At 42.6% G+C, this 12,089-nt stretch overlaps 1 protein-coding gene across 1 annotated transcript in view; it reads right to left on the bottom strand.

Moving 5' to 3' along the window:
• The window catches only part of aacs (acetoacetyl-CoA synthetase), a 35,112-nt gene extending 23,878 nt beyond the window's left edge, over positions 1–11,234 (bottom strand). The window contains exons 1-9 of the mRNA XM_030105341.1: positions 10,913–11,234; positions 8,582–8,685; positions 7,223–7,343; positions 6,375–6,488; positions 3,346–3,443; positions 2,817–2,931; positions 2,151–2,232; positions 1,380–1,533; positions 1–12 (exon numbers count right to left, since the gene is read on the bottom strand). The exon at positions 1–12 is cut by the window's left edge and continues 69 nt beyond it. Of these exons, the coding sequence (XP_029961201.1) occupies positions 1–12; positions 1,380–1,533; positions 2,151–2,232; positions 2,817–2,931; positions 3,346–3,443; positions 6,375–6,488; positions 7,223–7,343; positions 8,582–8,685; positions 10,913–11,051 (939 nt within the window). The 5' untranslated portion in view covers positions 11,052–11,234. The remainder of the gene's footprint in view (positions 13–1,379; positions 1,534–2,150; positions 2,233–2,816; positions 2,932–3,345; positions 3,444–6,374; positions 6,489–7,222; positions 7,344–8,581; positions 8,686–10,912) is intronic.
• Between the last annotated feature and the right edge of the window lie 855 nt (positions 11,235–12,089).

Genomic DNA, 12,089 nt, shown 5'->3' with positions numbered 1-12,089 from the left:
GATAAGAGTTCCCTGAAGAAAGATGGAGAAGCAGAGTTACAGCACCACTTGTTCCCTGAGTCAGGACGTTGAAACCAGGGGTGTCCAACATGTGGGCCAAAATCAGCCCGCTAAATCAACAAGCAATCAGTCCCAAACACCCATAATGCAACAGGCTTTTTTGACATTTCACTGTATTTTGCAGCAGCAGGCTTCATTGAGATCAGTTTCACGTTGAGACTGGAGTCATTTTCAGTAGTAATTGTTGTAGATTTTAACATGATTATGCTCTGCGCCACAACTAAGAAACACTTTTTTTGAGGTCAAAGGTTATTCTGGTACTCAAGATGAAACTGGGCTGTCTGTGGAACTGAGCATGTCTTTGATGCACCTCCTGGACTTTAACATCAGTGTCAATACAGTTAAGAGACGACAGCGAGTTCAGATTTCCCGTGACCCCTGAATGCAGCGTCGACGACTCCTCCTGCAGTTTCCAGCACATCACAGCTGGGTGGGTTATTACTGCTGGTGGAGGGTAAGATGGATCGAGTGTGTCTGACATGTGGAGTACCTGTTTTTGTGTGTGTGTGTGTGTGTGTGTGTGTGTGTGTGTGTGTGTGTGTGTGTGTGTGTGTGTGTGTGAGAGAGAGCCCTGGCAGGCCCGTTGCCGCCGCCGCCGCCTTCCTTCGGTGCGTGCCATCTTGCCACTGACAGCATGTTAACAGAGCCGTAACAAAGCTGAGAGCCACGACAGCGCCGGGGCTAATTGGCGGAGCCGGAGAGGACTGGCGGCGCCACCAGGCGAAATGTTTTCGCGGACGCATTACTGTCCAATTATCGACGGAGCGGGGAGAGGAGAGGAGAGGAGAGGAGAGGAGAGGAGAGGTGCGAGAGCCGGAGACGATGACAGAGGAGGATGAGAGGCTGAGGACGTATTCAGAAATGCGGGAGCTTCAAGTGTAAAACCAAGGTGAGATAAAAACCAGAAAGGAAAAGACTTGGTGTCAGAAGAGGGAGAAAAAAATAAAAAATAAAACAACAACATGCATTTATTTTGAACTGTGACAGATTCGGCGTTCAAAGCGCGGCGCTGCTTTGAAATGACTCGTCCTCCCCGCCCTGCCGCTCCGTCAGATGTGGAGCGGAGCAGCAAAATGTCACTGGCGGGGCTCTCCTGGGAGCAGGTAACCTTTAGAGGAGCTGCAGGTGGAGCTCTGCTGCCATCTGCTGGTGGAGATTCGAACAGAAACTCTACACGCTTGGTTTCTGCACGGAGGTTCGCTCCACAGCCAGAACGCCTCACATGCAGGACTCCTGAGTTCCTAAAGGTTCTCATTAGCTTACTGTGTTTGGATGTGCACAGAGCAGGAATTTGAGGGTTCATCCCCTGTGTGTCTTACCCCGGCCGAGTGCACCATGCACTTGGGGGCGCCGGTGGTTCCAGACGAGTACATGATGAAGAGAGGGTGATTGAATGGAAGCTGCTCGAACTCCAGCTGGGGGAAGTGGTCGGCCTCCCCGCGGCCCGACGCCAAGAAATCCTCCAGGAACATGCTGCGGGACACAGACGGGGGGAAACAAACACAGCGTGTTTCAGCAGGAGGTTTTAAAACGGACGGACATCCTGCACTTAAACCGTGCTCCTTCTCTCTGGATTTGATTTCCTCTGATTTATGGGGCTGGTTCTGTTTTTCTATCACATCTGAAGTGCTTCAAAAACTGTTATTTCCTGGATTATAAGTTGCGCAGATATTAGAGCAGATTTCTGCAACCTTTCTGACGAAATGAGCCATTTTTTATGTTTTCCATCAAATGAAATTCATGTTGAGCAACAAAAAATGTTGAACCTTTATAAGAAATAACGTTTAATTGTAGTTTTACTATGAAAAGAAAAACTGTGTCCTCAGTTGTACTCAGAAAGTCTTATGACCACACCTTAAGACTTGAAGGGGGTTTATTCAATTAAGCAGTTGCAGCTGTATTTGCATGTTTTTTTTTTGACTAGTTTTGTTTTTTAAACAATTTTGCTTGTTTGACTTTTGAAGACAGTTTTCACCAACTTTATGCAATTTTTAGCGAGCATTCCTTTGCAACATCGCGTAAACTGGGCCTTAGTGTGACTCGCTCATACTTTTAAGACACGTTCTGTCTGTTTAAAGACATACACACACCTGTTGGGGATCTTGGAGAGGTCGGTTTCCTGTCTGGTGCGAGCGTAGGGGATCACAACAACCTTCTGCAGATCAGGCAGACCTGCGGGAACCACACATACACAGACAAACACACACACACACACTCAGAACAGTCAATGTTTTCAGGTTCTTCACAAAGTTCGGGCTGTTTTAATTAAGTCACAGCATATTTTTAAGTTTTATTTTTAGCCTAATAACACAAAACATCCCGCCTCATTTCTTCATGAACAGCGTGGGATTACTTTACCGGTAAGCAGCAATCATAACAAGTCAGAAAACACATTAACCAGACTGATTTAAATGTCCCAGAGGGGCAATTCAAGGAACATTAATCAACATAAAAAGCATGAAACATACTGGGAACAGAAAAAAAAAAACATTTGCACATCAAAAACAATCAAACCAGCATGTGAAATGAGAGATTATAAACATAAAGAGAAGTGACCGCACTGACCTAAAGCAGTAATTATTTACTGCGATAATGTTCTAATCTTAAGCATTAATTAGCAGAAAAATACACTCAGTGTTGGATTTGATCTTTAAAAAAAGAGGACAGAAGGTTTCAAACACAATGTTCTGATAACAAGCTTCACTTTAGATCAAATGAAGTATCTCAAAAAGAGATGAAAAGCAGACGTGTCTGACCTTTGACCACGCTGGTCAGCTTCTCCATGTGGTCGTGTGTCTTGCCGTTATAAACCACAGCGGCTACAGAGAAGATCAGCTTCGGCTGGATTTGGGAGAACCTGTCGAGGACGCCCTGAAAAACACAAAAGATCCCAGTTAATAAAACAAAAAGTTCCTGGGGAGTTGAGAGGAGTGGTTCTAACGGAGAAATCATGGTCATCTGAAACAAAAAAATTGCAATTTAAAACAACAGAAGGAAAGTCATTCTTGAGAGCAGCTGCAGTTCCTCTGACTCTCCAGGGGAGGGAGCTGCACGTCACTCAGTGAAGGGTGGAGAAGACAAAAGGGCTTTTCTGGGTGAAGATGCAGTAGGATGAAGCTATTTCTTTGTCTGGACTGATAAACAGCTGACTGCAGCTCAGCACGACCACGCAGTGTTTGAAACACTGATTAGATGTAGTAAAACACACTTCAGCTGCCTCTCGGTTAACAGGAACATGTGGCCTGAGGGTGAAGTACGTGAGAGGAGACAGAGAAAAGTTCTCACGTTGACTCCGAAGTCGACGGACGTGGAGCTCCAGATGGCGCCGATGCTCGCCGCTGCCAGCATGGCCTCCACTGCATGGACGCCGTTGGGAAGGTAACCTGGAGATATGAAGACACTAAAGGTTAGAGACAACCTTTAAAGTTTTCCAGCAGATCAACAGAACAGTGTACATTCAAATACACATCCTCGAGGTTCGGGCAATTTTTGATATATATTGATTGATGATGACGGAAAAGAATCCAGATGGAGAGAGACGAGGAAGGAAGGAGCGAGCATCGACCAAATCCTTCATTCTTAACCAGCAGCGCTCAGATCATAACCGCCGAATAGCACTGATTTATTCCTCAATCAATATCACAAAGTGAGCCCGAGGGTGCAGCGAGTCATCACTCTGGATGGAAAGAGATGAAAACACACATACACACACACATACACAGACACGCACACTCACACACGCACACACACACACAGGAGAGTGTTCTTTGCAGTTCTGCATCCCGTTTAATTGAGAATGAATGCACAGTCGATCATTGTCATGCATATCAATCGATATACATCTGATACGCAGAGACTGCGTTTAGAGGGAACAAAGCTGACTTCCTGGTGAATCTGTTGTTGTTTTGGGGGTTTTTTTGTTCGAGGGCAGAAGTGGACAGGCAGGTAAAGAGTCAATATAATAAAGTTATTAATGAGTGTTTGAGTCTGCAGGGATGTGAGGGAGATATTCACCATCTTCTCACTTGTTGCAGTTTTATAACCTTTTGTGTGATATTCACACAGAATACACACACATTTGCACAAACACTTTGTACACACACTCATTCCTTTCTTTATACTGTATGCTGGTTTTAATTAATTTTTTTCAGACTCAATAACAATAGATTATTTTCTATTATAGTATACTTGCTCTGTCTGTTTGGAGCTCTGTAGTCTGGATATAGAGAAGATTTCCTTACTGGTAGGTATTAAACCATTAGATAAATCTAAATGACTAATGGAATCCAGGAGCTGCTCCTTCCTCTCCGCAGGTTGATAAGGTGGATCTGATCTGAGATCATAAAAATTTAATGCCATCAGTAGGCATCCAGTAGGTAGACTGGAACGGGAGGCCGTCTGCTGAAAGACAAACTAAACTTAAGACACGTCACCGCCTGGCGCTTTAACCAGGAAGTCCCTCCTGGTCTGAGGACGTCATGGCTTCAGGTCATAAAGTGACGTCAGGCGGTGGAGAAATCCATCATAATCACAGTCTGACAACTGAAGACCGAAGATTCTCAGTAAAAAGGATCGATGAATAGAAGAGAGTGTGTGTGTGTGTGTGTGTGTGTGTGTGTGTGTGTGTGTGTGTGTGTGTGTGTGTGTGTTACAGGCATGGCCGACTTCATTAGCTAAGTGCTCACATATCTCCCGGATCACAGACACTAATGAGACGTTCTGGACCAACCTGCGGACAAGGACATCTGTGTGTGTGTGTGTGTGTGTGTGTGTGTGTGTGTGTGTGTACCGCACTCACAGAGGTTTGAGCTCCCTGGGAGAGAAGCTGAGGGCTGAGGAGAAAGGCATGATGGGAGTTACTCCCTCCTCAGCTTTCCCAGTTTTCTAACAAGATTCCCATAAAGCTCCGGTCATTTAGGTAATGGATTTCACTTCCATTGTGCCCATGGTGTGAGAAAACACACACCTCCTGAGAAACACTGCGACCAGGAACTAACAAAAAGCAGCTAATATGACAAATCACAGCTTGGAGGGATCAATCTTTCGGACCGTGTTTGTTTAAACACTCGTTTAGACGAAGTGAAGAAGACATTCGAGTTTTGAGATTCTGTAATTAGCAGCGTTCTTCCTCTTGACTTACACCAGGAATTTTGTTGAATTGTTAATATCGAAAGTCGCTTCTGGCCAGCTGACCAACACAGGCACCAATTTCACAAAACTTAAGCTCAAGTTTAGTTTTTTTTCCCCTCCCTCTCAGAGACTGCCTGTATTTCAAAAGCTATTTTGAGGCCTTCGTCAGTCCAAACACACACAGACATTACGTTTTCCACAGAAACAATGCATTTTTTCATTTGAGAAATTGTCGTGTAAATGGGGCCTCAGTTGCTATTGTGAAACAGAACCGACAAGCAGTAGTGAAAGTGACAGCTAAACCTGTTCAAATAAAGAGAAGTACACCGTATCCTCTACTGTCTGAAAGTGGCTGATCGTTTCATTCCAGGGAAAACTTGACTCTACCTTCTAAAAGTATAAATGTACATCAGTTAAAATGACTTCCACAAACAAAACAGAAAAACTGCCAAAGATTTAGATTTTTCCTTGGAGGTTGTGCTTTCTGTGTACAGCTGAATCAAGAAACCTCTAAATATCATCATGTGTTCTTCCATACGCCTGTTAAACAAATGGTTTTGTTCAGGACTCTGATAAACTAACCTTTTTTACAACATAAAGATACTCAACTATTCAATGAATAACTGATAGATAACTGAACAAACGTGTGGTTATATTCTCAGTTCTTTCATTGTTTTGATTATTATGTCAACTTCAGAACATGAAGAGATCGTCCAGTGTTTGTTGTCGATGTCAGAGCACAAATCAAACTGTTGGTCTCAGAAAGAAAATTGTTCCACTTCAGCAGAGAATCATTCTAACTGAAGAGCTGCTGAAAGTTAAAAGTGAGGAAATTATTTCAATGGACCCAATGAATTCACAGGACTTCATTGGTTTCTGCAGCATGTTTCTGGACGATGATTCAAAGAAACATAACGTATCTGAACGGATGTTTGGAAATAAAAGCCAACAGCTGCAAATACAAGCAGAAATAATCCAGTTCAAATTTCACAATGTTTGTACTTCAAATCTCCATATTTTTGCAACTGTTACCATAAGAAAAGAGTGAGTGTGCAGCTCTGTAAACGCCTTGTGCCGTGACGACCAACCCCCCTCCAACAGGGAGCACGCCACGAGAGCGCACGTGGAAAAACGAGTCCAACCGCATCGGGAACGAGCACAAACAGGCTTAGGGTTCGACTTACCAACCACCCTGTCTCCAGTCTGGATGCCCATCTTCCTCATGGCGGCAGCGAACAGCGCCACATCTCGCCGCAGTTCGCCGAACGTCACCTTGACTATTTCGCCTTTTGATTCCCCTGAGAGGCAAAAAACAAACCCAGGTCAGATTCTTCATTGTGATTTGAGTCAGCATTGAATTCTTTTCAACTTCACACAGAATTTTGAACACTCTTCATTCATTAGTATTTTTTCCTTTAGTTAAGTCTACTTAGTAATTTTCCAAATATCACTCAGAAATTTCTATTGAACATTCCACATGTTAAAAATAACACTAGGGGAGAAGCATCGTGTTTCTATGACAACACATTCAATTCTGCTCACGCTCCGAATGCCCAGACACATTAACCAAAGCACACATTCCTAAAGGTTGTGTCTGAAGCAACAGGTTGAAATCACACACATTCAGCTGGATTTCTGTGAACTGTGTAGAAAATGTCCAGGTTGGTGCTCTGACGAAGAGAAAGAAGAAACAGAGGGACATAAATAGAGAGAGATGACGCGTGAGAGCAGAGCCAGACAGAAAGAGTCCTATCTCTCTAAGTAATAGCTTCCTGACGTTCAGTGCGGCTCCGCAGCACGGTGAGCGATGGCTTCTTTCCATAATTGCATTTCGGCTCCTGGGAGGAGGCCCGCCGCACGCTGGAGGGTCCGCCGGCCAACACACACAAGACGCCATCCGTCCCCGGGAGGTGGGGAGGGGCGGCTGATCTCATCACGACATGACACACACCGAGTCTGCTGCACGAAGACAGAGCGGAGCTGCGCCCTCTGCTCTGCTGGCCGGACTGGCCGAGCGGCGCTCAGTACTTACTGGCAGCATAGAGAGCCACTTTGTCCTGGTCCGCATGCTTGAGCAGGTTCTCGGCGTAGTTCAGCCGAGCGCCTCTGAACCATTCGGGAGCGTCGGATATCCGTTTGGATGCATCCACCACCTGGAGCACACCCACAAAACACACACACATCAGCTTTATAGGCCGCCGTTATCGCCGAGCCAGTCCTCCTGTTTTTCTGTCTTACAGTCGCCTCTCAGCAGGAATTCTGATCAAACAGTAAAACAGTTAAAACAAGACGGAAGTAACCGTGTTAAAGGAGAGTTGATCGACAGTGTAACACGTGGAGAGAAAACCCCTGGAGTGGTCCTGTCCTGGAGCTAAAGTCTGTCTCCCTCTCAGTGAACAGAACAGTCTGTGGGATTCAGGAAGGCCTTTTTACAATTTCGTTTCATTTCGACTTTGATCCTGATCAAAAAAGACTTGTACGTTTTTCTTCCTACAAGATAGTCTCGGAGTCATTTCCAACTCTTCTCGATTCATTTAAAGAGTCTAAAGGAGCCACAGCTGTCAGTCTGGCCTTCATCCAACAGATTCAGGCCCTGAAAACACTACTTTTCTGAAACCTTGCCGCTGCACAGTCACGTCACGGAGAGTGTTAATGGTTCTTCTGCACATGTGTGAGTACATGGAGAACGACACATATGGCGGCCTCCAGAGTGTCGTGTCTCCCGGGACATATTCTCCTGGGATTTGGTAGTTTTATAGCTGAAAGTCACCCGGAATAGCAATAAAACCTTCTTCTTCTGAGAACTCTCCAGTGTTAATGTTTAAAGCAGATTGCTCTCTCCTCCCCTTTGTGGTTTAATTACAGAGATAAAGAACACAACTCACTGCCTGGCATGCCGACGGCATCGTTGTCCACAGAATATTTGAATAATAGTATTTTAAAAACACAGCCATATAAACAGGAAACTTTTCTGAAATGAAAATGCAACGTTGTAAACAGGGCTTCAGTTTGCTTGAAGAATAGTCAGCAGATGTATCGTATTTATATGGTCAATAACTAGAAGTTGTTTCACATACAAGTCAAGTTTTTGTTTCTGACTTCTTCTGTGGAAGAAATACCAGAGGACATTACAACACTGGCACCTACTGGCTTTAGTAGGAACACTTGTCTGGAAATGCCATTACTATTCCATTTTTTTCTATAATTAAATGACTGGATAATTACGAGGACATAGACTCTTTCACCTTGATTCATCATTGATAGTTTAACCATATGCTAAAATTGATGATAATCAATCACTAGCTTCCTGAGACATGCCACGAGCAGGACGGGGAGGACCGTTTCATCACCAAACACCAGAGAACTGAGGACGTCATCAGGTGAGACTCACCTCCTCGTAAGGTTTAGAGCTCACTACTCCACAGAAGCGCCACACCTGAGCCCAGAACTCTGGGTAACGGTCCACCGACCACTGGTACAGGTCACTGTAGTTTACTGCAGACAGAAAGGGACAGCGATCAAAGTGAAGCATGTGATGATGTGATCTGTGATGCAGGACGATGTTCTTGTCTACTTGCTTTGGGATTTTTACTTCAAAATAACAGGCTTGCTTTTTTTTCTTCCATGTGTGTCTGCTGTTCCCACCAGCAGCGTTCAAAAGCGAAGCACCGTATTTTCTTTTTCTTTTTCAGTTGTTTGTCTGGTCATTCAACTGAACATGCATCTCATGCGTCATGTTATATCAGCCCAAGATGGCTGCCTCCAACCTGGCTTCAGTTTCTGAGAAAAGAAACCAATGTCTGACATCAGGAGAGCTGAGCCCATATTTAATATACAGTCAATGGTTCATACCACCTGGGACCACTAGATGTCACTGTATGACGACAGAATGATGCTACAGTAACACTTTTGAGGCTAATGGTGGGCTGAAAACACAACAGAGGAACTATTTCACCGCTGGATCAGGATTAGCAATAGATCAGTTATTTTGGAACATTATAATATGTTCTTTCTGATTTCATGATGTTCTTTTGACCGATGTGACTTCTGTTTCAGAGAACACGGTAGTTCTGATATCCACTGTTAGATCACACATGTCCTTTTTTAACTTCAAGCTTTCTTTCGTCTTGAACTTGGTTTGAAATTGGGATCTCAATATGCTCACTTGGTCTGATTGTTATCCAGACAACACCTTTCTTTAAATCCCTTCCAGATGTTGCAATGAAGAGGTGGATTATAAAAGAGAGTTAAAGCATTAGCAGCCACACCTGAATCAGTAGAGAAGACTTTACACCAGGGAGAGTTACAAAAACTAAAACTACTCAGTCATGATCATGGGAGATGAGGATTCCTGGAATTTCTACTGTTAAATGGGATAGAATTGGGGGCGGAGCCTCAAGGGGGGCCTTGGGGTTGCCGTGTTGTGCTTTGAACTGAGGATATGAGGTAGAAAAAAGGTAGAAAAAGAAACTCCAGATATTTCTTTATGAAAAGAAAATTAGTTCACAAAGAGGACGAAACATGATTATACAACCAAGTAAAAAAGTGTGACTTGGACACTTGAAAATATGGTCAAGACATTTGTTTTCCTGAAGTGAAGGAAAATAAAGCGTTTGTACCCTTTTTATACAAACAAAAATGGATTCCAACATTTTGGCCTCTATATCTGGAATTTATCTAATTTCTTCAAAGCACCTGTTTGAGTTAAAAAGCTACATCAGTAATAATTGATTTATCAGTCTTTTATCTGAAGTTCAGCCAAGTTTTACTCTTAAAAAAGGCTTTAGTTTCTATATGACAGAAGGTCATTTACTATCAGTGACATCCCTTTAAAACAGAAGCAGTGGAATTATAGAAGCTTTGTAATTCATTATTGTTCTTTATCAGATACTGAGTGAATAATGACAGTTATAACAAGTCAATAAGTTTTGTCATAGTTTTTATTAATTAAGGATGCATGGTAGGTCTGTGAGGGGAAGAGAAACTGTAAAGCATTTTTTGCTGCTTCTGATTGCATTAGAGGTGCATAATAAATAGTCATCTATGTGAGTTGGTTTTCCCTTTTTCTGTTTTCTCTCAAAAATTATCCAAAGCAACTTTCATTTCTTATGTAATTTCATGAGTAATATGCACTGATAAACACATTACTGCACAAAACAACGTGTGTGTGCTCATATGCATGCATGCACACACAGACCAATGCCAAAACAGCAAAAATATAGTAATAAAACCTTTAAAATCCCTTATGTGTCAATAAAAGTTATGTTTACCTGTTCTTAAGTGCATGCCCAAAGAAATACAATCTTGCTTTAGTAAATAATTTGAACGTTTACTTATATTTTTATGCAACTGTATGTAACTGAAGTGCATGTATGCTTTGTGACATGATGCAAACTGACTTTTTTTTAATCGTATAAAGACAACAGTCTATAATTCCAGGTGTCTGCATCATTTCTGCACTGATATCTGTGCAGCTCCCTTCTGACCCTGATTATGTAACTATTCATTCATTACCAGTGTGACCAGGTTTTCCAGTAAAGCTGATAGCAGTAACTCGAAGACAAGGAGTGTGTGTCATGTCTGAGATGGGAGTGTAGAGGAGGCCATCATCATCATATTCTTATTGGTGTGTGCGATCCTGCTCATTTAAAGAGGATAAATGGTTCTTGGGGGGAGTGTCAGGCTCTCGTGCGCCTCCAGTCTGTCCCTCCTCCATACTCACCCAGATTAAGCCCGCAGTCCTTGTTGACCTGCATCCTGAACTTGTCCATCTGGGTGTTCTTCTTGGAGTCCGGGTACCACAGCACCTTGCTCTCCATGTCCATGATCTTCTCACTCTTTCCTTCCGTGTCTTTGGACATCTTGGCGTCTTGTCAGCCGCGAACAGAAGGAGTGAAACGCCGCCGGAGGTCTGTCCGCTCCTGGAGGCTCGGGCTCCGGGGTAATAAATGAGATCAGAGGCGAGAGGAGCTTAACGTGTCCGGCTGGAGGAGGTTAGCAGGACTGTCAAAGACAAGCGTGCGGCTGGAGGGGAAAAGCCCGCACGCCACGCCCCAGCGTCATGACGTCATATCAGGTTACGTTCAAAACGCCAGCGTTCAAAGTTGTTCCGAACACTACGGAGCGGGAAAAGGAAAAAAAACTATGTATTATCAGATGTTTAAACTTTTATTTTAACCCTGCTAGCAAAATTAAGTTTTTACAATTGATATGATATTTAACAAACGGCCTCATTCTGACCTCATTCTTAGAACTTTGAATCAGGAAAAAATCCAAACACTGAAAAATAAAAAATCCCAGATAGAAAATCTGTCCACTTATATTTTCTAATAAGACTTTTCAGTGATTTATCATAATTATGAAAAAAAAATGACAAAAAAAAGTCAGATTAAGCTCATAGCAATGAGATATGTTTCAGAATACTGAGGGGAAAAATTAAAATTTAACTAAAAAAAAGTCTGAATAAAAGATTTATTAGAGAACAGAGTCAGATTTTTATTTATCTTGGAAAATTTGAATTCTGAGGAGAAAAAAATTTGATTTTTGAGAGGAAAAAAGTCTGAACACTGAATCGTACTCAGATGTTTGTCCTCATCAGAAAAAAAAAAACGAACATTTAATTCTATAAAGTCTGGGGGGGGGGTGCTTCTGGAAAAACTAAATTAATATTCTACATACAGAAAGTCATGAAAAAAGTCATAATTTGAATTCCACCTCAAAATTTTGGGGAGGAAATATATTTTCAAGGATATAAGCCATATACATGACTTGAATTTCAGAAGAGCAGTAAATGTGAGAATTTTTTTTTCAAAAAAGAAAAATTTATTCTTATAATTCTGGGTAAAAATATATATATATTTTTTTTTTCAATTCAATTATTCAAATAAAAAAAAAGTGTA

This window comes from Salarias fasciatus, chromosome 12 (genome assembly GCF_902148845.1).
Source record: "Salarias fasciatus chromosome 12, fSalaFa1.1, whole genome shotgun sequence".
NCBI lineage: Eukaryota > Metazoa > Chordata > Actinopteri > Blenniiformes > Blenniidae > Salarias > Salarias fasciatus.
Note: the sequence above shows the minus strand (reverse complement) of the source record. Positions and strands in the feature narration are given on the sequence as shown.